The following is a 25,801-nucleotide window of genomic DNA, read 5'->3' as shown; positions in this document are numbered from 1 at the left end:
AGGGATTGAACTCAGGACTTGTGCTTGTGAGGCAGGTGGTAGAACCACTGAGCTAAATCCCAGGCCATCAACTCAGTTCTCTTGAGGGCCCCCTGGAATCAGCATCCTCCTAGGTAAATAAAGTCTTCCCCCACCTCTCACCACCCAATTTTCTTGGGGGCAAAAGGCTTGGAGCCAAGTCTTCAAAAGTCAGATGTCACCATGCTGCTTGTGAAGAGGTAGGCAGGACCCAGAGCTGCCTGCTTCACGGTGCCTGGTTTGTCAGTCTCCTCTTTCTCCTCCTCCTCCTTCTTCTCCTGAGGGCAGGCAGTGCCACCTTGTCAGCTCAGTGGCCGAGTACATGTGGCTGTGATAGGATCAATAAGCTTCCCACAAAAAAGCCTTGGTCACAGGAGGACTTTGGGGACAACGAACCATGGTGCCCCATACACCCCACCCCACCCTAGGTAAGGTCTCAAAGGGATTGGCCGGAGTGCGCACAGCTGGACCTCTGCCTCTGGTCCCCCAGGTCAGTCATCTGCACAGAGGCACCCTTTTGCCCCTGCCCAGATGACAGGCAGGCTCAGGAGTGTTGAAGAACTCAAAACAGAGGCAAAGGAATCAAAAAGTGTGTCTTGGATCTGGGAGAGTTGCCGCTAAGACCAGAAAGTCAAGCAGCCAGCCCTGAGCAGAACATGGCTCTTACTCTAGTGGGGTCTTGGCTTCCTGGACATCCTCTCCAACCTCTCCCTGGTCCCCAGCATCATCCCAGAAGCTAGCTGGGCACTGTGAACAGGCTGGCATTATGCCTGCATATGCCTATGTGTGTAGAGTGCTTACCTGCGTAGTGTCCAGTGGGGAAGTCCATCTCCAACAAATTTCTGCCTGTGCTCAAATTGTGAGAACGCTTCCTGCACAGTCAAGAGCAGACTCAGAGACTCCTGCTCCTCCTTTCCTCCCCCCACCCATCCTGGCCCCAGGGTGCCCACTGTCCAGAGCACCTCATTTTCTTCCTCCCTATCCCTTTCTTCAACACAGACAGGGTACAGAGGAGAAAAGAAGAAAGCTACAGCAAGATGAATGTAGATGCAATTCTAGGGCAATTCCCACACTGGGAGGAGTAGCAGCCTATGAACTTGGTAGGTGGGAGGTTCCCCTAAAGGATGTGGAGGGTCCTGGAGGAAAAGGGATGGGACGACCCAGACCCACCTCCAGACACTGTAGGCCCCCAGGCCTAACAGCAAGCACAGGAAGGCAGCCAGTAGTCCCAGCACCCAAAGGAGCCACTGAAACAAATGCAGCTTGTGCAAAGCTGGAACACAGAGGAGGCACTCAGAGGGCAGCCATGGCTTTAGGCCTCCAGGGCTCCCTCCCAAAGTGACCTTTCCACTTCATCTCAAAGCTCTCTACGCAAGAATCTCCAAGAGGCTGGTTTAGACCAAATAAACACACCATGTCATGGTAGAAGGGATTGGGAGAGAAAGACAGAGGCCTGGAAGAGGGAGCCCTTCCCCTCACCTGAGACCCCAAAGTAGGCAGAGGCAGAGGCAGAGCCCAGGCCATTGGAGGCAAAACACACATATTCCCCCTGGTCTCTGGGCCTCAGTGTCTGCATGTCCACCCTCAGGGCATTGGGGGAGGCTGAGACTTGGATATGTGACTCTGTGGGAGCACCCTGGGGCTGGCTGGAGGCCACTAGTCTGCTGCCGAGGCGGAGGGTCAGTCTGGCCAGGGGCTGGCTGTCTACTCGGCAGTCCAGGATGCCCCAGAGGCCACCCTTAGGCTCCACAAAGACTGTCATGGTGGGCGTCGTAGGAGGGTCTGTGGGGAGGAAAGGAATGTGATGATTTGGGGAAATGCCCACAAATCCCTCCCTCCCTGCTTCTGTTCACTATGACTGCTGAACCTCCTGTGAAGAGGTGGAGTCTATTTCCTTAGCCCTGGGATTGATGGTTCACTTTGGCCACTGAAGATGGAAGTGATATTGTAAGACTTCAGAGCTGGACCTCAAAGCCCTTGTTGCTTCCTGAATGTGACCATGTGGGAAGATCAGACCCACCACAAGGGTGAGGCCATCTTGACCACCCAGCCTCAGTGGAGCTACTGAACAACTGCAGCCACATGAGGTGAGACCAGCAGAAGAACTGCCCAGCTGAGCCTAGCCCACATTTCAGACCCATAGAACTGTGATTTGGGGGTGGCTTGTTACACAGTGGCTGATGAGGCATGGGCTCTGGTGAAGACCAGAATGTGAGAAATGGCTGATGACAGTCTGTTGTATACCAGGCACTCTACGCTTATCTCCTGTGCTCCTCCCAAGAGTAGGGGCTGACACGGTCCCCATTTCACAAGTGAGGGAACCAAGGCACCAGCAGGTGGGAGGGCTCAGATTCTGATCCAGTGCTCCAAGACTATGAAACCCATGCTCTTTGCAAGACAGAAGAGGAAAACCCGAGATGAGCACCAGAGATGCGGGGAGACTGAGGTGGGGGGGCTTCATACTCACAGAGCACTCGGAGCATGACTGGAGAAGAGGCAGAGGTTCCAGAGGGCAGCTCTGCCTGGCAGTGGTACAGCCCAGCCTGTGCACGTCCTACATGGCTGAAGGTGAGAGTGGGCATGGGATGTGTGGGAAGTGGCCGGCTGTTCCAGAACCACTCGAAGGTGTAGTTGCCCACAAGCCCAGGAGAATGAGGGAGGTGGCAGCTCAGATTTAGTGCGGTGCCCTCAGGCACCTCCAGGCCTGGATCAGCCACCACGCGCACACCTGCAGAACAAGAATGGACAGACAAGTCAGGGCTCTATAGTCCTGTGCAGCATTCAGATGTCTTAGCCCGTCTTGGGGTTGCTTGGTATCTGGGAACAGCCTCCCAGGACAGGACAGGCCTCCCTCATCAGGCCCACAGATCTGACGGATGTGGCTGCATCTTGTGCTCTGATTGGGATGCCTGAGGGTGGGGCTCTGACTCTGTACCCCACCCAGACTGGGTTCCATGATGGCCTCAGCCCACCTGCCTTTGGGCACGGTGACACCTGATGTCCCTCACAAGAAGGTCTCTCAGGTGAAGCCACGTCTTCCCCCTCCAGTAATGTGGGCCATCAGATTCGGCCTCTCAGGGTAAGGCTATCTTGTGCCCCTTCAGGTCCTCTAGTGGAAGCCCTAACCCTTCACACAGACCCTGGCCTCACAGCACCCAAGCCCCTTTCTCTCCCTGCTCCCACTCACCCTCCACCTGCAGCTGCCAGGTGGTACTGACTGAGCCCAGCATGTTTCGGGCTGTGCAAACATAGGAGTCGTCATCACCTGCAGGTATATCTGGCACCTGCAGCCGCAGGGCATTGCGGGCCACCTGGATGTCTCCAGTCTCAGATGCTGAGCCAGGGAGTCCATGGCTGGTGGCTAGCACTGTGCCATTGTGGGACAGGGCCAGCTCAGCAGGTGGTTCACTGTCCACAGTGCACTGTACCATGACCATGGGGCTGGTTCTGGAGTCACGGAAGGAAGAGAGGACAGCATCTCGGGGAGGATCTGAGGGACAGGGCACATACGGGGGCCTTGTCTAGGCACCCTGTATCTCCTGCTGCCCCTCTGCCTGATGGTGGCAAGGTTGGCGCCTCTTGACAAATGGTCATCTTCTAGAAGTGACACCTTCCAGGAATCTTATAGGCACAGTCTTCCAGGCAGAAGCCCTATGTCTTTTGCTCCCCAAGTACCCGTTTCTGGGCCCGCTGCACCCCCTGCCCACCACCACTGGGGCCCAGAAGCACCCTCCTCCACCCTCATCCCAGCCAAGGATTCCTGCTCACAGAGGACTTGCAAGGAGGCCAGCCGGGAGGTGCGTGTGCCCTGGGTATCGTGGACCTGACAGGAGTAGGCGCCCGTGTGAGCCCTTGTGGCCCTCAGGAATTTAAGTGAAGCAGCTGGCCCTTCCTGCAGCCAACGGCCGTTGTGGTACCAGGCATAATATACAGGTGGGTGTGCAGCAGGGTCCTCACAGGTTATTGTGACGGAGGTTCCCTCAGGGATAGCAGCTGATGGAGTCAGTGTAACCCATACACCTGATTTGAGAAGGCCAGGGTCAGCCCAGCCCGGCCAGATACTGCAGCTGATTCCCACAGCTGTTTCCCGTGGCCAAGGCCTGACTCGCCTCACCCTCCAACCGCAGCTCTAGGGATGCGTTGGTCTGGCCCAGAGGGCTTCGGGCTAAGCAGCTGTACAGCCCCTCATCGCTGGGCCGTGGCTCCTGCAGCTCCAGGTGCAGGGTGTTGGGGACAGAGACTGTGGATGAGGAGGCCAGGAGGTGGCCGGCATGGCTGAGGGCCAGCTGGGCAGGTGGATGGCTGTCCACTGTGCACAGCACCAAGGCCAGCTGCCTGCCGCCGTGGCTGTCCAGGAGGTAGGTCATGCGTAGGCTGCGGGGCGCATCTGCAGGGGCCCAAAAGGCATCTAAAGACCTTGTGGGTGGTGCTGGAACTGGGGAGGGCCCTGGCTCCCCATCCCAGAGAGGACCTATCATTTCCCTAAAGCAATGCCCCTTGTCAGGTGCTCCGTCAGCTGGCTGCATATAGAATCCTGGACAGTTGTGGGGCTCTGGCCATGTCTTGGTCCCCACCGTGCATCTAATCAGACTCACAGAGGACATCCAGGGTGACAGGTGTGGAAAAGCGAGGTGCCTTGCCAGGGGACCCCACACCACAGCGGTAGGAGGCAGCATCGGCGAGTGTGACGTTGGGCAGGGAGATGGAGCGGGCACCCTGGCGTTTCTGCCCATCCTGGTACCATGTGTAGGTGAGCTGAGCCAGGTGGGTGGCCCAGACAAGGCAAGTGAGGTTCACCTGCTGCCCCTCCTGCATGGTGGCTTTGGGCCACACCTGCACACTCACAGCTGGGGAGAGAAGGACAACCGTGAGGGCCTGACAGTGTGTAAAGCAGACCACCCATCTCCATGCGGGCAAGTCACCCTGCTCTGGGGAGCCCCTGGAGCTCTGTGAGGCTCGGGATGCCCCACAAAAGGGGCCCATTGTCTCCTGGGTGCTCCCAAGCAGATCCCCAGAGAGCCCTGAACCCCTCCCTGCCTTGGTCGGGGCAAAGCATGGAGAACAAGGCCTCCTGATGCCCCTGTGTCTTCTCCTTGAGATGCACTTTCTGATTAGTTTATCAGCTGGGCATCCATGAAAAATCTGTGTTTAAAAAGGGATCTTTGGTCACAAGTACAAGAACCTGAGTTCAATCCCTGGTACCAAAAAAATAAAAAAGGATCTTTGGACTAAAGATTTAGCTTAGTGGCACTGTACCTTCCTCGAAAGTACAAGGTCCTTGGTTCCATCTCTGGTACCAAACAACAACAAAAACAGGGTTTTGGCTAGGCATGATGGGCTACAATCTCAGCTACTGAGGAGGTTAAGGCAAGCAGATCACAAGTTCAAGGTCAGCCCCAGTAACTCTGTCACAAAATAAATAATTTAAATATAAATATAAATCCAGGTGTGGCAGTATACATCTGTCATGCCAGCATTAAGGAGAATGAGACAGGAAGATCAATGTGAACTTGAGGCGAGCCTGAGTTATATAGTGAGGCTGTCTCAAAATACAAACAAAAATAAAATGTAGCTCAGTGGTAGAGTATTCCTGAGTTCAATCTCCAGTAGCAAAAAAAAAAGAAAGAAAGAAAGAAAGAAAGAAAGAAAGAAAGAAAGAAAGAAAGAAAGAAAGAAAAGAGAGCCAGGGATTTAGCTCAGTGGTTCCGGCACCTGCTTCTCAAGCTCAAGGACCTGAGCTAGATCCCCAGTACCAAAAAAAAAAAAAAAAAAAAAAAAAAAAAAAAAAAGAAAAAAGAAAGAAAGAAAAAGAAAAAAAGAAGAAAGAAAGGAAGAAAAACAAGAAAGATGTTGTCTCAAAAAATAAAAAGAGCCAGGGATGTAGCTCAGTGGCTTTGCCTTTTCATCCCCTCTCCCGTCTTCCAGGGTGCGCACACACAAACACACACACACACACACACACACACACTGACCCTGGGCATCAAAGTCAGCCGAAGCTGAGGCCTGCCCCAGGGAGTTGGTGGCCTCGCAGGTGTAGGTGCCTTCATCTTCCAGCACTGTGTTGTGGATCTCCAGGCGCAGTGTGTTGGCTGTCACGGACACACGTAGCCGGGGATCGCTGCTTGAGTCTTCCTCCAGAGCTTGCAGGGTGGAGGCTACCAGGTGGTCTCCGTGGAGCAGTCGTAGCTGGGCTGGAGGGTCACTGTCCACATGGCACAGGATGAGGCCCAGTCGTCCTGAGCCCATGTCCATCAGGGTGGTGAGTGTGGCCTGGCGTGGGGCATCTGCATGGGTGAGGAGTGGTCAGGCCTGGCCGGGGTCCCTCGTCCAGGGCCCTGTTACAGTCACAGAGCCCAGGACCAGGGAATGCACCCCACCGCACCCCACAGGTGGGACAAGCACTTACAGGACACATGCAGGCTGATGGGGGCAGCGAGGCTGGTAGCTGAGCCTGGGGCCTCAACTTGGCAATGGTAGGCGCCAGCAAGCTTCGGAGTAATGGCTGCAATGCGCAGCGTGGCTGAGGTTGACTCATGGAGGGGCTGGCCGTCCCGAAACCAGAGGTATGAGGACTCCTCAGGGGCCCCCGTGGGCACCTGGCAGCTCAGGACCACAGCCTGGCCTTCCTGGAGCTCTGGAGATGGCAAGACCTTGACCCAGGCTCCTGCAGGGAGAAACCAAGGCAGGAGTAGACTGGGCATCACAACTCCAGTAATCGGGGGCTGCATGCATGGCTGTGTAGGACTCTGTGATCCCAATCCCATGTCCCTGAAGGCTCCTCTCCATTGGTCGATGCCAGCTTCAGCTTCGTCTCTGCTCCCAATACAGTTACACCAGCTCTGTCCTGCCCGGCACTTGCTGCCCACTTCTGGAAGTCATGGCTTTGCTCTACCAATCATATCCCACCCATGGGAGGCTAAGTCTAAGGGAACCCAGCTTGTGTGGCCTGGAGCTCTAGTCTCAGATAGAATTCCTGCATGTGTGAGCTTTTGACAAATGTTGGTTTGACCTTTAAAGCACTGAAATAAGAGGGCTTTAGGACAAGCTGAGGGCCATCGTCCTGACCATGAACAGTACGGGTGGCTGAGGGCTCAAGGAAGAGGTTGACAGCTCTGTGACATTTTTTCCAGCCCTCTCTGGCACACTCTGCACCTAGCTCTAGGATACAAGAGCCCAGGCACTGCGAAGTGGACAAGGGCGTGTCCTTGTCGGTCCCCAGCTCTGAAGCAGGAGGAGATGAGGGTTGAGAATGACAAACAAGCAGCTGGGTGGAAACCAAGAGCACAGGCCATGCAAGGGCCAGAGCCACATTAGTCTAGAGTTAGCAGGGCCTGCAGGTCAGGTGCCAGTGAGTGAGCGCCTAGGAAAGACTCTGCCCCTCAGTTTCTCTGCCTTTGAAATGGGTATAATAAACAAGACACGATATACAGAACGAAGGTCCAAAGTAAATGTCCAAAGCTCACCCCCACTAGTCATTATGGAAAAGGAAGCATGCATTTTTCTTTGACCACTTTATAAGCATTACTTTTCCTTTTTCATTTGCTCAAGGAGAGTTTTTGTAGAGAAGAATATAAATACAGTAAGTATATGTATTAATACATATATATATATATATATATATATATATATATGCACACACAGCATACATGTACACTAGGCTTTGTATAAGAATTTTTACTATACTTATAACAAAACTTATTAACAAACAAGCTACGTTGTTTGTTTTTTGTTTTTTTGGTACCAGGGATTGAACTTGGGTCCTTGTGCTTGCAAGGCAGGCCACCCAAGTTACTTTGAAGTGTGCTGATCAAACTAGCCATCTTACACAATTGCCACTGCACCCCTAGTGACCGCTGTAGTTATTACAGGCAAAAATACCTGCCAAGAGGCAAAGAAAGGCTGGCTGGCTGGAAAGGAAAAGGATTCCCCTTTCTATGCAAAATCCACAGCATAAATGCAGCCCAACATCTGACGGAGTAGCCCCCGGTATCAGGTGTACCATCATCAGAGGACGCACACTTACCTCGGACCTGGAAGAAGAGGGAAGTGTTGGCCGATCCCAGAGCATTCGTAGCCTCACAGTGGTACCAACCAGAGTCCCCAAGAGCCAGTTCTCGGACCTCCAGTTGCAGGGAGTTGGTGGTGGCCTTGGTGTGGAGCCTACCATGGGATGGGAGCTGGGGTCCACGGCCGGTGGCCAGGAGGTGCTCCCCATGGAACAGGGACAGCTGAGCCAGGGGATGACTGTCCACAGTGCAGATGAACATGGCTGTGTGGCCCTGACCCATGTCCAGGAGAGCTGACAGCTTTGGAGGGTCCGGGGGATCTGCAGGATCCCCCCAGGCCCAGCCTGGCCCCCAGCCCCCAGACTCCCCTCCACCCTGTGTGCTCCAGGGCTGCTCCCAGCCCCCAGACTCCCTGCTTGGCACCCACAGAGCACTCTCAGAACCACAGGGGCCGAGGGCTGGGTGCTGGCTTCAGTGATAAGGTGACAAGTATACAGGGCAGCATCTGTCCTGGCCACAGATGGTAGTCTCACCCAGGCCCAGCCTGGCCCCCAGCCCCCAGACTCCCCTCCACCCTGTGTGCTCCAGGGCTGCTCCCAGCCCCCAGACTCCCTGCTTGGCACCCACAGAGCACTCTCAGAACCACAGGGGCCGAGGGCTGGGTGCTGGCTTCAGTGATAAGGTGACAAGTATACAGGGCAGCATCTGTCCTGGCCACAGATGGTAGTCTCACGGTCTCCTGGGGGCCCTGAGCCCACAGCACCCCATTCCGGAACCAGGAGAAGTTGGCAGGGCTGCTGTCTGCTTCCCGGCTCACAATGCAAGTCAGGTTGGCCTCAGTGCCCTCCTGCAGTGAGTTGGACGGGGTGATGACCAGGACGGTGGCTGGAGAGCAGGCGACAGGCTTGCTGGAGACAGCCCTTGCTCTGACCACCCCCACCCCACCCAGGGACCAGAAGGAAGAGGCCCAGGACCAACAGAGGCATAGCCCAGAGCTCAGCCCCTGCCCTCTCCCACTCACTCCTGCCCCTCACCCTGGGCATTGAAGGTAGCTGAGGCCGAGGTGTTGCCCAGGGCATTACTGGCCTCACACAGGTACACGCCCTCATCCTCCAGCACAGGGTCGTGGATCTCCACCCGCAGCAGGTTGGGCACGATGGTGACCTTTGTGTGCCGGGAGCAACCCTGACACGTACAGCAGCCGCTCTCCAAAGATGTGGCCACGACACGCTCCCCATGGAGCAGCCGTAGATGGGCAGGTGGGTCACTGTCCACACGGCACAGCAAGAGGCCGCGCCGCCCAGCCTCAGAACTGGGGGCATCCAGTTCCAGCCGGGCGGTTAGTGTGGGCTGGCGTGGGGGGTCTGTAGAGAAGAAGAGTGGGGTGCTCACCCGATGGCCATTGCCAGGGCCCCAGGTCCACTCCCGGCAGGGCCCCAAAGCAGCCTCAGACAGCTGTGCAGGCTGTGCACTGCCAAAGAGAAACCAGACCGCAGTGGATGGGATTCCACCCGTACGTCTCTGGCTAAACTGTGCCCTTGTGCCGATGACTCTTCCTGGAAGAAGGGGAGTGGTTTCTAGCTGGGAAGGGTGTACTATGAGGCCCTGAGTCTCAGCTAATCCTGAACCAGGACCAGTACACACGTGTTAAGGAGGCCTCTGCAATTTAAATGTGCCCCGAATAGGACTCAGCCCCTGGCGACTGCAGTATATCTATCTGCCTGGGGCAGGATGGAGAGGGCCTGGACTGTCCAGTGCTGAAAGCTTCTGCCTTAGTATGTACAAGAGCCCCACAGGGCATTTGCACATCTATAGGAGTTTGTCCACCCAGGACGCCCCAGAGAAAAAAGCCAGGGTGGCTTTGAGGGGAGGGACAAAGGGGCTGGGTTTGGAGGCCAGGATACAGGGAGGTAGAGGAGATCCCAGACTCATCCTCCCAACTTCAGCCCTGAGTGGCCAGGGCACAGTGGCCAGGACTGTGACCACCTCCTGCTGTGGACCCCAGGGTGGGATGGGGTCAAGCGGGCTGGCGGAGGTGGGGCAGCTGCCGGTCCCACGGGTGACCCTCCCCGCAGCAGGCAGTGGCCAGGCAAGGCTGCTCACGGAGCACGGTGAGGACAGAGGGCACTGAAGGGCCACTGGCACTGTGGCTGTCCTGGGCACGACAGTGGTAAGAGCCGGCGTCAGTGCTGGAGGCCGCAGGGAGCAGGAGGCTGCTGCTGAGTCCCTCGAGAAGCAGGGCTCCATTCAGATACCAGGAGAAGCGGGCGTCGGGCCCTGGGCTCAGGCCACTCCTGCAGCTCAGAGTCACTGCCTGCCCTTCCACCACCTCGGACGCTGGGCTGATGAGGAGCCAGGCAGCTGCAGGAGGGGAGAGGAGGCTGGGAGGCTGCAAACGCCCCACCCCGCAGAACTTTTCGCCTCACCCCTCATGGCTGTCTGGGCAAGTGTAGATCAGGAGGGTTCAGCCTTGAATGCCAGTTCAGACCTACTGGTGGTAGCTGAGGAATCTGAGCCACAGCCCAGCTTGTGCCAAAATCCTGGCTTGACCGATTTGCTACACCTACCATGGCCCCAGAAGGGGGGAAGGACAGCATACGCACCAACGGTTGCAACACCTCACTTCTCTGTTCTGCATCTTTCACCTAACTCCTAACATAGACCCTGTCCCCAAAGTCTGACAAATTAAAACAAACAAACAAAAAAAAGAATGCCTATGAAGGACCCTCCAAGATCAGAGTCAGAGTATGTATAAAAGGAGCAATGTGATCTGCAACATATTTCCCTCTTTGCCTCGCCTTCTAAGGACCTCTGAAGTTGGGATGATTATATAGCCAGGTCTTTGATGTGACCTAGCCAGCTAGTTCAGCCCCCAGTTGAGTCCTCTGGACTCCTAGAAGGAAGAAGCTAGAGCAGGCCTCCTTTTGGGGGCCACACACACACAAACACACACACTCCCAGATGGTCTGTGCCCATCTTACCATTGGCGTGGAAGTCCAGGGTAGAGGTTGCATTTCCAAGGGAGTTGGCAGCTGTGCACTTGTACTCCCCACTGTCAGCTGCTTGCAGGTCTCGAATCTCTAGGCGCAGGAAGTTGGGAGCAGAGGAGACGATGACACGGGGGCTATAATCCCTCTCTCCAGAGCTGGAGGCCATGATGAGGTCCCCATGTGACAGCACCAGTGTGGCCAGGGGCTCACTGACCACGGAGCACTGGAAGATGCCCATGAGCCTGGACTGCGTCTCTAGGAAGGCACTCAGTTTTGGGACGAGGGGTGGGTCTGTGTGGGGACAAGAGATGGACCTGTCACGGCCCAACAGCACTTCCGGGGTCTCTGTCAGGATCTATGAACCTAGACTCTTTGGCCCAGAATGCTCCAGGACAGGGACTGTTCAGGAGCTCCTGGGCCAGGCAAGTCCCTCTAGTGTCCCATTAGTCCTTACAGCTGCTCTGCAGGGTGGAGAGGTCAGGGCCTCACTTTAAAGATGAGAAAACCAATAGAGAACAGGTGGCGGCAGCACCTGAACCGAGCTATCCAGAGGGACCTTACCAGTCTAAGACAAGCTGGCACTGTTGGCCTCCCAGCAGGATGACAGGACTCACTGTGAAGGACACACTGCAGAGTCTTAAACAAGTGCAATTGAAGGGTAGCCTTGTGCTCTTTGAGTTTTGAAGTCATGAAAGACTGAAGAACTGTCCCAGAAGGACAGGACATGGGCACAAAGAAACACAATTCAGCCCTAAATGTGTGAGCCTGAATTGGATCCTGGGCCAGAGGGAAAAAATACCATGGAACACATTATTAGGTCAATTGCTAAAAATTGGACAAGGACTATAGCTTAGTCTTGGATCCAGGTCACATTTCCTGATTGAGGCCTTTGTACTGGAAGGGTGTATGGACATGAGTGGTCTTGGGAAATACACGCACGGAAGGGGCAAAGAGGCACCATGTTTGCAGGTCTAGGAATAGAAACATAGACCATCTTCAACCGACAATGATTCCACCTATAGTTTTTCATCTTTACAATGATGTGAAAGCAACACATGTTCTATGGAAACTCTGCTTAGAAGTTTGAGTTTTGATCTTTTCCCTGGCTACTGATTGATGGTATGATCCTGTTTTGAGGGGCTGGGCGGTAGCAGGAGGCTGCAGCCCCCAATCAACCCACGCTATCACAAGGACAAACCACTGGCACAAGTATTCAATGAATTACACAAGCCATGCAGCACTTCATTATGAAGTAGGCTGTGTGTAAGGTGATTCTGCCAAACCGTGGGCTAATATAAGCATGCTGGGCATGTGTTTAAGGCAAGCTAAGCAAAGCTATAATGTCCAGTAAGTGAGGTATAGAGAGAAAATGAAGTAAGTTTACCCAAATATTAACATTCGGAGAATCTACATTAAAGGTATATGATAATTCTTTGTACTATTCTTGCAATTTTCATGAGTTTTAACTTATTTCTAAATACACATATTTTGGGCCTGGGAATTTGGCTCAGCCTGCCTTGCAAGCACAAGGACCCAAGTTCGATCCCCAGTACCAAAAAAAAAAACAAAAAAAAACAAGTACAAATTTTTTTTCAGTGCTGGTCATTGAATCCAGGGCCTTACACATGCTAGGCAAGCATTCTACCACTGAGCTACTTCCCCAGCTCCACATAAAGTGTTGTAAAAGTAGGAGGAAACTGAGGCCCAGGGAGGTCAAAGCCTTGCCCAGGTGTGCATGTTGGGCTGTGAATTCCAGGCCACTCAGTTTATCATCTGGGTAAAGTGGCCTCAGAGCTCCTATGTACCCGGCACCTCTACCCTCCATCAGGTCTCCACTCTTCTGTGCTGCCCTGGCAGTATCCACTGACCCCCTCCCCAGCCACTTACGGGTGACCACCACACTGACGGGGCCAGAGCGCACGCTGCCCTTGGTGTTCTGCACCTCGCAGAAGTAGAAGCCAGTATCAGCCCTGGTGGCCACATGCAGCCGGAGGGTGGGGGTGTGGGCATCCTCCAGCAGGACCTGGTTCTTGTACCAGCTATAGCGGAGCTCACTGGGTGCCTCCTTGGGGGTGTCACAGTTCAGCGTCAGGGTTTGGTTCTCCAGGATGGGGCCTGATGGACTCACTTCGACCTTGGCCACTGTGAGAGCAGCACAAGACATGCTGGGAGATTGCGCAATGACTCCCATCCCCAGCCTCTTAGAATCCTGGGTACAGCTGTTCAGCTTCAACCTGCAGATTTTACTTCCCCATCCCCACCTCCCATGCAGTGCAGGCTCTTACAGTCACCCTGCACCTCGCCATCCCATCTACCAAGGTCCTCTTGACATCCCACCTCTCCGGGAGGGGCTGATATCTGTCTCACACAACGGAGTACCACAAGCACTGAGCAGCCAGCCTTCAGCTCCGCCCAGACTCCTCCCTGCCCCTTGGCTCGATCCAGCTCACCCTGGACTCACTGAAGACATGCAGGCTGACAGGCAGCGAGACCAAAGAGCCCACTGTATTCCCAGCTTGGCAGGTGTAGACACCGGAATCATTCCAGGCTGCCTGGGACAGCTGCAGCAAGGGACTATTGGCTTTGAGGCTCACCCCGTCCTTGAGCCACTGCACAGAGTTGACGACAGGGTAGCTGCTGTTCACTCGGCAAGTGAGTGTGACCAGATTCCCTGGAAGGATGTTCTGCCCCGAGGGGCTGAGGAGGATCTCCACGCCCTTGGGGGCATCTGCAAGGCCCCATGGAAGTGTCAGGTGAGGTGCAAGGGGAGGACACGGTAGGGGACATTTCTCCCTGCCTTTCAAAGCTCTGCTCTAAGGAAGGCCATCCAGGGAAAACATCAGACCCAAGTGTCCCCCTGTCCAGGGCAGGCCCTGTCCTCTCCCACCCCGCCACATCCCCTCTTCCTTCCGTCTCCACCCAGATTCTGCTAATGTGGTTGGTGCTTGCTTATGCTGCCTTCTGTGCTGCCTTCTGTTGCTTCACAACACTGCCCGCTGCCCCGTTCTGGTTGAGGTCACAGGCACCACACTGCTTTAGCGGCCTGTGGTCACCCTTGAGAAGGGACCAGCCACTTACTGGCAGGGGCTAATGGCAGCATCAGATTAGCTCTCAGAAGAGTTTACTGGTTTGTAAGGAAGAGGCCAGCAATAATAAGAAGCTGTAATTCCTCAAATCTTGTTCCAAAGTCTCTATGGAAACCTGCTAATAAAAGCTCACATTTATAAGTGCCGAGCACTGTTCTAACTACCTCCTTTCATTTTCCTCCAGTTCCATGAGGTAGGAATAACATTTCACTTCCTCCCCTTTACCGATGGGAATACATCAGCTTTGGGTCACAAGGACTTGCCCAGCATCTGCTCCTCTAGTGGGTGGGGGCCAGTATATGAACAGCCATCGTTCTAGAACCGCGGCTCATTTGACTGATCTGGAAGAGGTGTAACTAAAGGAGAAGATCTGAGCTTCCTCCCCACTTACTCAGCTGGGCCCCCCCAATCACCATTACCATGAGCAGTTTAAAACTTCATATCCCAGTGTCCTCTGGAGAGGGGCTGAACCCTGGGGCACTTGCCACTGACCCCCAAGCTACTTGGAATTTCCTGTTCGCTGGCCCCATTTCTCTCTTTCTCCAGCCAGCTGGGCCTCAAGGACAGGCCCCCTTGAAGCCAGCAAAGGCAGAAGACAACCATCACACCTGGTCCTTTGGGCTTGGCCATCTCTCTCCACCTGTCCTGCCCTGGAAGCCCGAGTGTGCCCAGCTTGGCATCAGGGACAAAGCTCTGTTTCTAGGGGTTGCTTTTTGTCGGGGAGCCACAGATGTGGGCTCGGTAGCAAGGGTGCCCCTTCCCTGAGCACTCACGCTGTACAAGGAGGTGAACCTGGCCCTGACTCCTGCGATCGGACACCGAGAGCTGACAGAACAGGGCCCGGCCATGGTCCTGCCAGGACAGGGCCACTTGGAGAGTCTCCATGTGGCTGACACCACCCATAGGGTCAAGTTTCTGGACGTTGGAGGTGACGGAACGAGTCGGGTCCTGGCCCTGCCATTTCAGGCTGACCGGCTTCTGCAGACACACGTAGGCCGTGGAACAGTTGAAGGTCACCTCTGTGCCCTCTTGAAGCTCTTTGGGGGTGGTAATGGTGGGAACCTGGGGCTCCTCTGAGGACAAAGACAGGAGTGCTTAGGACTCTGCTTGGCCACAACTGAGATCTCTTGCCCTGGCAAGGTGAGGAATGAGGTCTGGTGCAGAGACCTCAGGTACAGGAAAGGCCGTGAGGAGGAAGCAGAGTGGATCTGGGGCCCAGCTGACAGTGGCCAGGATGAGATCGGGGCAAGGATGAGGCCATGAACCAGGGAGCCAGGCAGCAGCCAGGCCGCCTCATCCTCACCTGTCACAGTGACTGAGGTGCCTCTGATATCTGACCAGCGGTTGCCCTCGCTGATCTCAAAGCGGAAGTTGTAGGTGCCGGTGTCCTCTGGCTGCAGGTCACTCAGCATCAGGCTGCATGCTCTGTGGCTGATGTCTCCGAGCAGCTGCGCGCGGCCGTGGAAATGCGACTCCACCAGCTCAGGGCTGGCAGAGTGGCTCACCACCCGCCGACTGCCTGCGTAGTCATAGTACCAGATGGCAGTGATGCCGCTGGGCACCTCCACATCAGCAGGAAATCTGAATGTGCAGGGGATGACCAGGCAGGACCCCTTCACGCCCTGCACACCATCTGGACTGGAGACGCCCCAGGAGGGCTGGCCTGTAGGAGGGGTGGGGGGGCAGAGATGAAGAGGAAATGGCCTGCCCTGCACACCATCTGGACTGGAGACGCCCCAGGAGGGCTGGCCTGTAGGAGGGGTGGGGGGGGCAGAGATGAAGACGAAATGGCCTGGGGACCCTGCTGCCATCTGCTCCAGAGAAGTGCCCCAGATCGGCCCCCAAACCTACCTGACTCCCACAAACCCCCTAGCACAGCCCCTTTCGGTGCCTCTAGGTGGGGGTGTCCCTTGCTCCATGGCTGATCAGAAGCTTGTCAGGATGGCTCCAAGAGGGACTTTGGCATCCTGCTCATCCCTGCCCCTACCTCCCCATGCCTTTCCTTTACTTCAAGAGCCAGACTTCACCCGGGCGTAGTCCAGTCTGCCGAGACTGGACCTCTGCTAGCCCTGGGAGCTGGGTGCTGGCCACATCTTACCTGGGCGAAAGACAGAGGCAAAGATGAACAGCTGCAGCAGGATGCCCATAGCAATGTCCTGGGCTGGTTCTGGTACCTAAGAGGGTAATACACAGGGCGTCTCCCTGGGACACCTCAGGGCTTCAGCTCCAGAGCTCCCTTACAGTCTATTCCTGTATCCCTACCTGCTGTGCTGGCCACAGCCAGGGAGGGGACAGGTCTTCCTATGCCTTTCAGAGTGGCCACCAGCAGGGAGCCAGGAGCCTACCTCCCAGGCTTGGGCTGTGCCTAGAAATGCCCTCCCTTGGTGGTGTACCCCAGAAAGACTTCTGTGCCCTTTGGCCCTATCCCAACTTCTTCTTTCATCACCCCTCAGGAGCACAGTTTCAGGGCCCATGAACAGCTGTTTTAACTTCCTCCTTCACTTCTCACACCCACCCCTTCCTATCCAAGCTGGCAGGAACTGGAGCCCAGAGATGCCCAGTGACTTACTCCAGGGCACCCAGTGACTAGTAGGGTTTCTTACTGGAATTTTTTTCTTATCACCAGCCTTACCATAATGAGTTTTTTTCCTTGGGTGGGTGGGTGGGGGTTGCAGTACCAGGGATTGAACCCAGGGCCTTTGCGCTAAACTACACCCCAAGATCCCTAGGCCTTTTTTTTTCTTCCTTTCTTTTTTTTTTTTTTTTTTTTTTTGAGATAAGGTTTCCCTAAGGCACTAAATTGCCCGGGTTAGGCAATTAGGATCTTCCTGCCTCAGCCTCTCAGAGTGCTGGGATTACAGGACTGTGCCACTAGGCCTGGCCATAATAGGGCTTGACTTGGTTTATCAAAGTGCTGCCTTTAAGAGTCATTCTCTGTTTAAAAACCTCCTATGGATCCCCATTGCCTTTAAGAGGTAAAGACTCCCATTTCTTACCCCTGTCCTCTCTGCCCACAGTCTCCTAGTTACCCACCAAATGATCTTTGTCTACAAAAACCTTATCCAGACTTCAAGGTAAGCACAGATGGGACTTTCAGCTGGGACTTCCCCTTCAGAGTTGCGGTAGTCACCCTAGAGTTGTCTGTGTTTGCCTGGTCCTTGGCAGTTTTGACCACCCGTTCTGGAAGACCTGGTACTTAGGATATGTAGGCCCAGCAGTCACAGCCCCCAGGCACACTCAGAGACCTGCTCAGTAGGTGAGAAAGGAGCGTGGACCCCCGACCCCCTTGGGGGTTCAGAGTAGAACAGGGAAGTGGCAGGGCAAGTCTAGGTGTGCCAGGTGGCACAAGCATAGAGTTACAAATGTGAGATAAATGCCTACTGTACAGCACGCACAGAAGGCAGGTCCTGTGCCACAGAGTGCCTCTGGTAGGGAAGGGGCCCTCTGGGGCCCCACACATATGGATTAGGGTATGGGTAGCTCAGTGTGAAGGCCCTGGTTAACTCTCCAATAGTGTGAAGGGGAAAAAAAGTCAAAATAGCTTTTTTTTTTTTTTTTACCAGGGATCGAACTCAGGACCTTGCACTTGAGAGGCAGGCAGAAAAACCACAGAGCTAAATCCAGCCCTCAGCAAAGCTTCTTGAAATGACTCAGCAATCCCACTCCTAGGCATAAATGGAAAAGTATGGAAAGCAGGGACTCAGGCAGGTACTCAAAGGCCAAGTTCATAGCAGCGTTTTCACAATAGCCAAAAGGTGGAAACAGCGCCAGTGTCCCCGTCAGAAGAGTGGAGAAGCAAAACATGCTATATGCGTAGATGGGACATCAGTCGGCCACAAGTGGAAACTGTATCCTGACACTGGTTACAACTCAGGCGAACCTTAAGAACATTATGATTTTGTTTTGCAGTACTGGGGACTGAACCCAGGGACTGAACTCAGCTACATCCCCAGCCCTTTTATTATTTATTTATTTATTTTTTGGTACTGGGGGTTGAACTCGGGCCCTTGCCCTTGCTAAGTTGCCTCAACTGGTTTTGAATTTGCAGTACTTCTGCTTCAGCATCCAAAATAGCTGAGATTTGGGCCGGGGATTTAGTGCAGTGGCATCGCTCCTGCCTTGCAAGTGCTAGGTCCTGAGTTCGAGCCTCAGTACTACAAAATAAATAAATAGCTGAGATTCTAGACATGGCCGGCCATGCCCAGCTGAAAACAGCCAGACACAAAAGGGTGAATATTGTACAGTTCCACTGACATAAAACTTCTAGACTACATACATTCCTAGAATCAAAACGTGTGCTAGCAGTTTCCCAGAGCCAGGGAAGGAGAGAGGAGAGCAAATACATGAGAACAGTCTCTCTGTGGATACCCAGAAAGTTCTGGAAAGAACTTTCCAGATGGGGGCCAGGAATTTAGCTTAGTGGTTCTGGTGCCTACCTCGCAAGCACAAGGACCTGAGTTCAATCCCTAGTTCCAAAAAAAATAAATAAAAAAAAGAACTTTCCAGATGGGACGGTTACACAATATTGCTGATGTATTTATTGCTACCAAGTACACTTAAAGACAGTTAATGTGGGGAATTGTATAGTATGCACCATCTACACACACACACACACACACACACACACAGAGCCAACTTTGCTATCTTCCCTGGTGCTTGCTGACTCAGCAGAGCGATAGGAGGGTGTGGGGAGGCTGGAAGTGGGGACAGGAAATGCATAACATCTGCCAGGACCCAGTCCACCCTCCTCAGCTGATTGCTGGCTACCCCAGGGCACACCTGGGAGGGAGCAGAGCAGAGACCAGGCTTGGATGGGACCTTGGATGGGACTTCCATGCCTGAGCAGTGCTTTTTAGCCTGTTGCAGAAGGCAGAAGAGATGCCTTAGCAGGGAGCACAACCAGGGCATGCGCTGGACAGGAAGAATTCTACTCTGTGGGCAACCAGAACCTGTCCTCAGCCGGGGCAGTCCTAGGCCTGCTCATTTCCAAGGATCTGTGTCCCTAACCTCAGTACCAGTCCCTGGCCCCAGGAAATGGCCCAGACTCACACAGACTGTCAAGCTCAGCCCCTCTGCAGTTGGGGATATTAACAAGCTATGTCCCCACAAAAAGCCTGCTCCTTTTGGGGATCCTAGAAACGGTAATACTGAAGCCCATGGAAAGAGAGTGGATGCGGACATATAGACCCCAGAAAGGAGCATGTGGGAGAACTTTCTAGAAGCACCCAAACACCTGGCACCTATTCCTAGCCCGGTGTCTACCCCACAGGGTCAACTCCATTGGAATCCTCTTACTGGCTTATTTGTGGCAAACCTATGGCACACATTGCAGCAGGCTGTTTGCTATCCTTGAAGCTCTAAAAGGTTCCCCAATGCTGGCTTAGCCTGTTCCGCACTAAAGGCCAGCCTTGGCCCAAGAATTGTCCTGGAAAAAGAAAGAGCAGGCACAAACCCAAAATGGGAGGCTCTAGTCCCTGCGTGAAAGCCTGGTGTGCAGGGGAAGGTGCCCTGGGGCTTGGGTCAGGGCGGCTGGGCCTAGGGGGTACCTAGTGGCCCTGGTGGTAGTGATTCCAGTCCTGGGGAAGGGGTGAAGAATGTATGTAGTAGAGGAAAGGGATCGCTATTGCCCTCCCTTAAATAGTGACTTTTCAGAACAGCACTGTCCCTAAACAGAAGCTCCTGACATTTATCCTTGTGCTCCCAAGTCTTAGTTGCTCCAAAGACAAGAGTTTTTAATCCCTACTCCAGGAACTGGAATCAGGATGGGTCGGAATGGTCTGGTATTCCGTGGGGCCCATTTCCATTGTGTGTGAGACCAACTGTCCCAGGACATCTTGAGATGGCAGGCTAAGGCCCCAAATCCTTGACCTCCGACCTAGTGGTTAAGTCCAGCCAGGCAAGATAAGCAGAGGTCATTTCCCTGTAGGCAGCTGTGCCTGGGTATAGGGTTCGGTTTCTGTTTCCCAACACCAGAGCTTCTCCCCAACTTCCCTATCTGGCTGGAGGAGGATACGGGGACAAGGGGTAATGGTGCCAGCTGGAGAGCTCTGGCCCAAAGACAGAAAGTCAGGGTATAGCCTGGCCATTCCAGGAGTAGATGGTCTTCAAAACAGAGGAAAGCCCCAAAACACAGGCCCAAAATTCATTCTGCAAGCCATAGAATCCATGAAGACTGTGCACTGGCTCTGACACAAGCAACAGAAAACTTGAACTTGGCTCCTTAGCCAGGCTTTGTGAGCTCATGGCCAGAGCAGCCACTCCCTGAGCTGTGCAGAGCAGGACTGGAGTCCTCTGCTGACAGGTACAGTGGTAATGGATGAAGTAGAATGGGAGTGGATTAGAGCAAAGGCCACCTCAGGGCAGGGCCAAGCATGGCAGTGTGGGATTTGGGATGGAATTCAGGCTGGGATTGGAGTTGCCACTGGGTTGGGGAAAGTGAGAGCTGGGGGAAGTGACACCTGGAGTTGGCTGCAAAAGATGATCCAGACAAGTAGAGGTCCGGCCAGGATGAGAGGGAAGGGGTCGGGCAGTAGGGAGAATGGATCAGCTGCTGTTGCTAGAGGAAGGTGATTAGTAAGTGCTTGTCTATGCCATGTAGGTGAGGGGAGGCTGGGATCAGGGCTGCAGTGGGATGGGAGGTTCAAACGATGGGTGGTCAGATCTGGGACTGGGACTGGGCCAGGGTTTGAGAGGATTTGGAATGATAAGGGGATTTGGGTTCTAAGTGCAGCTTTGACTAGTGTTTTGGGCTTGGGTTGCTTTGGAGTCCAGCGCGCGCGCGCGCACACACACACACACACACACACACACACACACACACACACCCCCAGGCCCAGCCCTACCCACTCCATTCCCCTGGTCAAGGATCAGCAGTACCTGCTTGAGGAGGAAGTCGCTCTGGGAACAGCTGAAGCTCCTGGCGCATGCAGCTGGCTCCCTGGCTCTGCACCCTGAGCGATGAGGTTCGCGACTGGGCACTGCTTCCTCTTTCCCAGTGCTTTAGTTCTCTGTCCAGCCCAGAGCTCCTGGGTTAAGGAGGCAGCTGCAGCCTTGCACAACACCAAGGCAGGAAGGATTGAGGCAGGGAAGGCTCCAGCCAGCCTGGGACTCTTTAGGACTTGAGCAAACAGAAGTGGGACTTGGAGGGGGGCGGTCACCAAAGCATCCTCCCAGGCAAAGTTAAAAAAAAGGGAGTGAGGTATCCCATTTGCCAGCTATACCCAGCCTCTTCTTTCTGGGGTACTTCAGGGAGAGACTGGGAGCCCGAGGGGAACTTTCTGTACTGTTCCTCCCTGATGACAGGGAAGGAGTGAAGCCCAATGTAGGTGGGGATGTCAGGGTACCCAGACCAAGGCTGACTTATTCTCCAGGTCTTCTAAGGGCCTTTCTGTATGCTACATCTATAAACTTTCAAGACGGAGGTCCTAGTTGTGGGAACTTAGAGACTCCAACATCCAGGACACCCTTTAGTCTAGGTAGAATGTCCCTTCCTCTTTGTCCCTTACTCTTGAGGCAGAAAAGAAAGGACCCCTCACAGCTGAGCTACTTACAATTCTGGAGCACATTTTTTGTTTTTTGGGTACCTGGGATCAAACTCAGGACCTTGCACTTTCAAGGCAGGTGGCAGAATCACTGAGCTAAATCCCTGGCCCTGGAGCCCATTCTTTTGGGGATCTACTACATGTTAATTACTCCAAGCAATTCCAGATACAAGTGATAAAACATTTTTTTAAAAAAATTTTTTCAACTCAAATTCAACTCAGCCCATCACTTCTCAGCCTTTTGGCTAAGATCAAGAGCAAATTCAACTCAGCCCAGCCCCTGCCAGTCTTGGTGGGAGCCCAGAATGGCAGATCGGGTCTCCAGGCCTTGGGGCCAACCTGCATGTACAGATCTAAAGTGGGTGAAACCCTAAATCAGGGTGGATCCAGGATTCTGGCCATAGTGGCTCAAAGCACACATCTGGCAACATTCCATCCTGACACCCTCAGGCCCCAAGAGATTAGCTTTCTATCGCTCTGTCCTTCATTGTCACCTCTCTGGGCACTCTACGCTTAGATCATTTTCTGTTCTGACCAAAACCCAAAGGGTTTACTCCACTGCTTCCTTCCTCAGTGGCTCTAGGACTGTGGGACAGTGAAATATTGGTGCCAATCCTTCCTCTACAGATAGCTTTGTCTATCGTACTGATTCCTGCTGGAGGAAGCAACCCTGCCTTGACCCCTCCTTGGATTCTGTATAGCCACGTGACTCACTCTGGCCAATGGATCTGAGTGGCTGTGACTTTGGCAAGGTCTCCAGATACCCTCATGCTGTGGCCTCCCACTTGTGTGGGCAAGTCTACAAAGGGCAGACTCCAACCAGCCTTCTGGTCCAAAGAGGATGCAAGGCGAAAGGGGCAGATAGGAGCCAACCCTTTGGCCTTCTCAGCCCCACCTGAGCCCCTGTGGGTTCCCAGGTGGATGCTCTGGGGAATTGTGTGGCTGCTTGTTTAGCTGCATTAGTCACCTGAGACCTAGATTAGCAAACAACACACCTACATAGTTACTTTTTCTTGTTGTTGAGACAAAATACTCAGCACTCAGAGTTAAAGGAGGAAAGCTTTATTTTGGCTCACAGTTTGCAGAGGTTTCAAGGCAGGTTGGCCTGGCAGAGGGGCATCACAGAGAGGCAAGAGACAAGTTTCTTTCTATCTCATGTCTTATACAGGCTACCCTCCCTCAGGGCAGGTAGCACTCACACCCTTAATCCTAGCATTGCATTCTTTTTTTTGGCGGGCAGGTGCGGTGGCTACCAGGCTTGAACTCAGGACCTTGTGCTTGCAAGGAGGGCAGTGGAACCACTGAGCTAAATCCCCGGCCCTAGCATTGCATTCTTGATCCCAGCATCATACAGTCTAGATCCAGCCACCTCCAAAAAGCCCCACCTGTGACTGCGTGAGGCTTTGAGGAGACATCGAGACACAAGCCCAAACAACACCCAGCTTGTTTTCCTTGAGGTAGTACAACAAGACTCATCTCCCATGCTCACTCAGGAAATACTACTTTGCATCATTTCTGTGTCTATAGTAGCCTAAATTAACAAAAATTACAAGGTAACTTATCAATAGGCAAAGACACCAAACCTCCACAGACATCTGTAAGGTGGGTACTATACGGCTCACCTTAGATGCAAGCACCAAGGTATGGAGATGCTAGGGAATCTGCCCAAGGGAAAAAAATCTGCCTACAAAACAGATAAATAAGTTATAAGTACTGAGACCCCAAACTCGGACCCAAACAAACTAGAAATGTACAAGAGGAGAGGAGAGGGAGGAAGGGGATGAACAAAAGTTAAAACGTGGTATGTAAACATATCAGTTCCCCAAGAGGAATGTCACCATTATGTACTGCAAACATGATCAATAAAAATAAAATAAAATAGGGGCCGGGGATTTAGCTCAGCGGTTCAGTGGCCTGCCTCGCAAGCGCAAGGACACGAGTTCGATCCCCGGTACCAAAATAAAATAAAATAAATAAAATAAAATAAAAAGAAGTATCTCTCCCATTCTCTCAAGTTGGTGTTGGTATCATGTACATGTAATCATCACATATACATATATTACATATATATATATATATATATATATATATAGAGAGAGAGAGAGAGAGAGAGAGAGGGAGGGAGGGAGGAAGACAGGCTTATGCTATATATTTCCCACTGGCCTTGAACTTAATATGTAGCCCAGACTGGCCTCAAACTCACTGCAATCCTCCTGCTTCAGCCTCTTGAGTACTGGGATTACAGGAGTGCACCACCATGCTTAGCTTTATTATCCAATATTGATGTGGCAACTATATTAGCTTGGACAAAATACCTGACACCCAGGACTTAGGGGAGGAGAGGTTCATTTTAGCCCATAGTTTCAGTCCATAGCTGGCTCCAAGGCAAAAAGGGCATGGTGAAAGGGCCTGGCAGAGAAAAGCTGTTCATCCCATGGCAAGCAGGAAGCTGAAAGAGGAAAAGAAGGAGCCAGGGACAAGAATACTCTTCCAGATCACATTCCAGTGAGCCACTTCCAACCAGGCCCCAAATACAAACAGAACTTTCAGCTACCTGCTAGGTTTGGTGGTGCACACCTGTAATCCCAGCACTCAGGAGGCTGAGGCAGGAGGATCACTTGGCTGCAAGTTCAAGGCCAGCCTGGGCTACATGGTGAATTCAAGTCCAGCCTGAACTACATAGTGAGACCCTGTCTCAAAAACAAAACAAACAAACCAACAAACAAACAAAAATCTTTCAGCTACCACACTCCTATGGATACACCCAGTGATGAGTATAACACCCCCATGATCTGTTCACCCTCCAAAAACATGAGACTTTGGGAAGACATTTTCCATCTTCACTATAACAGCAACTCCACGATCTTTACCAGACTAGACTCCTTCTTAGTTTACTCAGCTGTATTCAGTAGACTGCTTCACTCAGGCTCCAAGACAGCTGCTCCAGCGCCTCCGTTATATGCACTTTCCAGAAAGCAGAATGGAAGAAGGGACAGAGCAGATGACCCACTCTGCTTCAAACTTCCTTAAATTGCACACTACATTTTTGCTTATATCTAATTAGCCAGAAGTTAGTCAGAAGGTCTTATGTCTTTATTCCGATAGAGGATGTGCCCGGGTAAATTTTGGTTGTCAGTGTTGAGGAGTTGGGGGAAAAGGAGCCCTAATTAAGTCATTCATTCCACGGACCTCTCCTGATTCCAGCCTTAGGCCTCTCTGGCCGGGTCAGAACTTCTGCAAAGTCCCCTGTCTCCCCCAGAGGGTGCTAGAGCCCTCCACTTCCCCGGCTCTTAGACCTTCTGGTGCATCTGCAGTGTGGACAGCTCTGGCCACGATGGCCCAAAAGAGATCTTTGGGTCTGTAGCTCTGTGGTTAAGAGCCTGGGACCCATACAGAACTGGGTTCAGATCCAGGCACATCACTTACCTGCTGTGTGACCACAGAGGAGTCACCTAACCACTCTGAACCCTCAGTCCTCCAGAAAGCTTGTGTGAAGAGCTTCCTGGGGCCTGGGATGTGGAAAGAGCTCTGTGAATGTCTCCTCTTCTCTTCTGTGGTTTTGTCTGTGAGGGTGGCTAAAGCACAGTCAGAAGAGGGCAAAGGAAATCAATTCATAATAGGTGGCCGAGAGCAGGATGCCGCAGGTCGGGGGTTGGAGGCTCCACTGTGCACAAATTTTCATTTGCTTTTAGAAGAGAGGAAGATGAGGTCTTGCAGTGAGGGATGAAGGGGACTAGGGAGAACACAGCCAAAGCTGGGGTAAGTCCTCTGGTTGGTCAGCAAATCCCACTGCAGTCAGCACAGGGCCTTCTCCACCCACCTCCCATGCTGCTCAGGGTTGGGGGAAGAACCCCACACAAATGCCTGTGTCAACCCACCCTGCCCTTGGTTCACTAAGATGACTTGGTCACCAGGGAATTACCAGACAGTTGAGGAAAACCAGTAAGAAGAAGAAGATTGAGAAATGAATAAATCAGGAGTGATGGTGTACTTTGGACACTTTGGGAGGATGAAGCTGGAGGATCAAAAGTCTCAGCTCAATCCGGGCAATTTACTGAGACCCTGTCGCAAAATATAATGTAACAGGGAGGGGGATTAAGCTCAGTGGTGCTGTCTGCCTTGCAAGCACAAGGTCCTGAGTTCAATCCCTGGTACTGGAA

At 53.2% G+C, this 25,801-nt stretch overlaps 1 protein-coding gene across 5 annotated transcripts; it reads right to left on the bottom strand.

Moving 5' to 3' along the window:
• Window positions 1–21,063, bottom strand: Siglec1 (sialic acid binding Ig like lectin 1). 5 transcript variants are annotated; one of them, XM_010610996.3, is made up of 23 exons: window positions 20,977–21,063; window positions 16,199–16,274; window positions 15,404–15,763; window positions 14,874–15,173; window positions 13,476–13,742; window positions 12,902–13,156; window positions 11,006–11,305; window positions 10,128–10,385; window positions 9,059–9,388; window positions 8,730–8,909; window positions 8,452–8,529; window positions 8,042–8,344; window positions 6,425–6,682; window positions 5,991–6,302; window positions 4,614–4,865; window positions 4,133–4,405; window positions 3,787–4,038; window positions 3,206–3,508; window positions 2,486–2,746; window positions 1,498–1,800; window positions 1,189–1,291; window positions 820–890; window positions 1–296 (listed from the first exon to the last, which is right to left on the bottom strand). In XM_010610996.3, exons 2-23 carry the CDS (start codon window positions 16,245–16,247, stop codon window positions 262–264), a joined length of 5,103 nt encoding a protein of 1,700 aa, XP_010609298.1. In that variant the 5' UTR covers window positions 16,248–16,274; window positions 20,977–21,063; the 3' UTR covers window positions 1–261. The 5 variants fall into 5 exon arrangements, with proteins under 5 accessions (XP_010609298.1, XP_010609299.1, XP_010609300.1 ...); XM_010610997.3 differs by having other exon boundaries at window positions 8,452–8,547; window positions 8,748–8,909; XM_010610998.3 differs by lacking the exon at window positions 8,452–8,529 and having other exon boundaries at window positions 1–365; window positions 8,652–8,909.
• Between the last annotated feature and the right edge of the window lie 4,738 nt (window positions 21,064–25,801).

Source organism: Fukomys damarensis, unplaced genomic scaffold (genome assembly GCF_012274545.1).
Source record: "Fukomys damarensis isolate Sample0158 unplaced genomic scaffold, DMR_v1.0_HiC HiC_scaffold_7, whole genome shotgun sequence".
NCBI lineage: Eukaryota > Metazoa > Chordata > Mammalia > Rodentia > Bathyergidae > Fukomys > Fukomys damarensis.
This window is presented reverse-complemented; position numbering and strand designations above follow the sequence as displayed.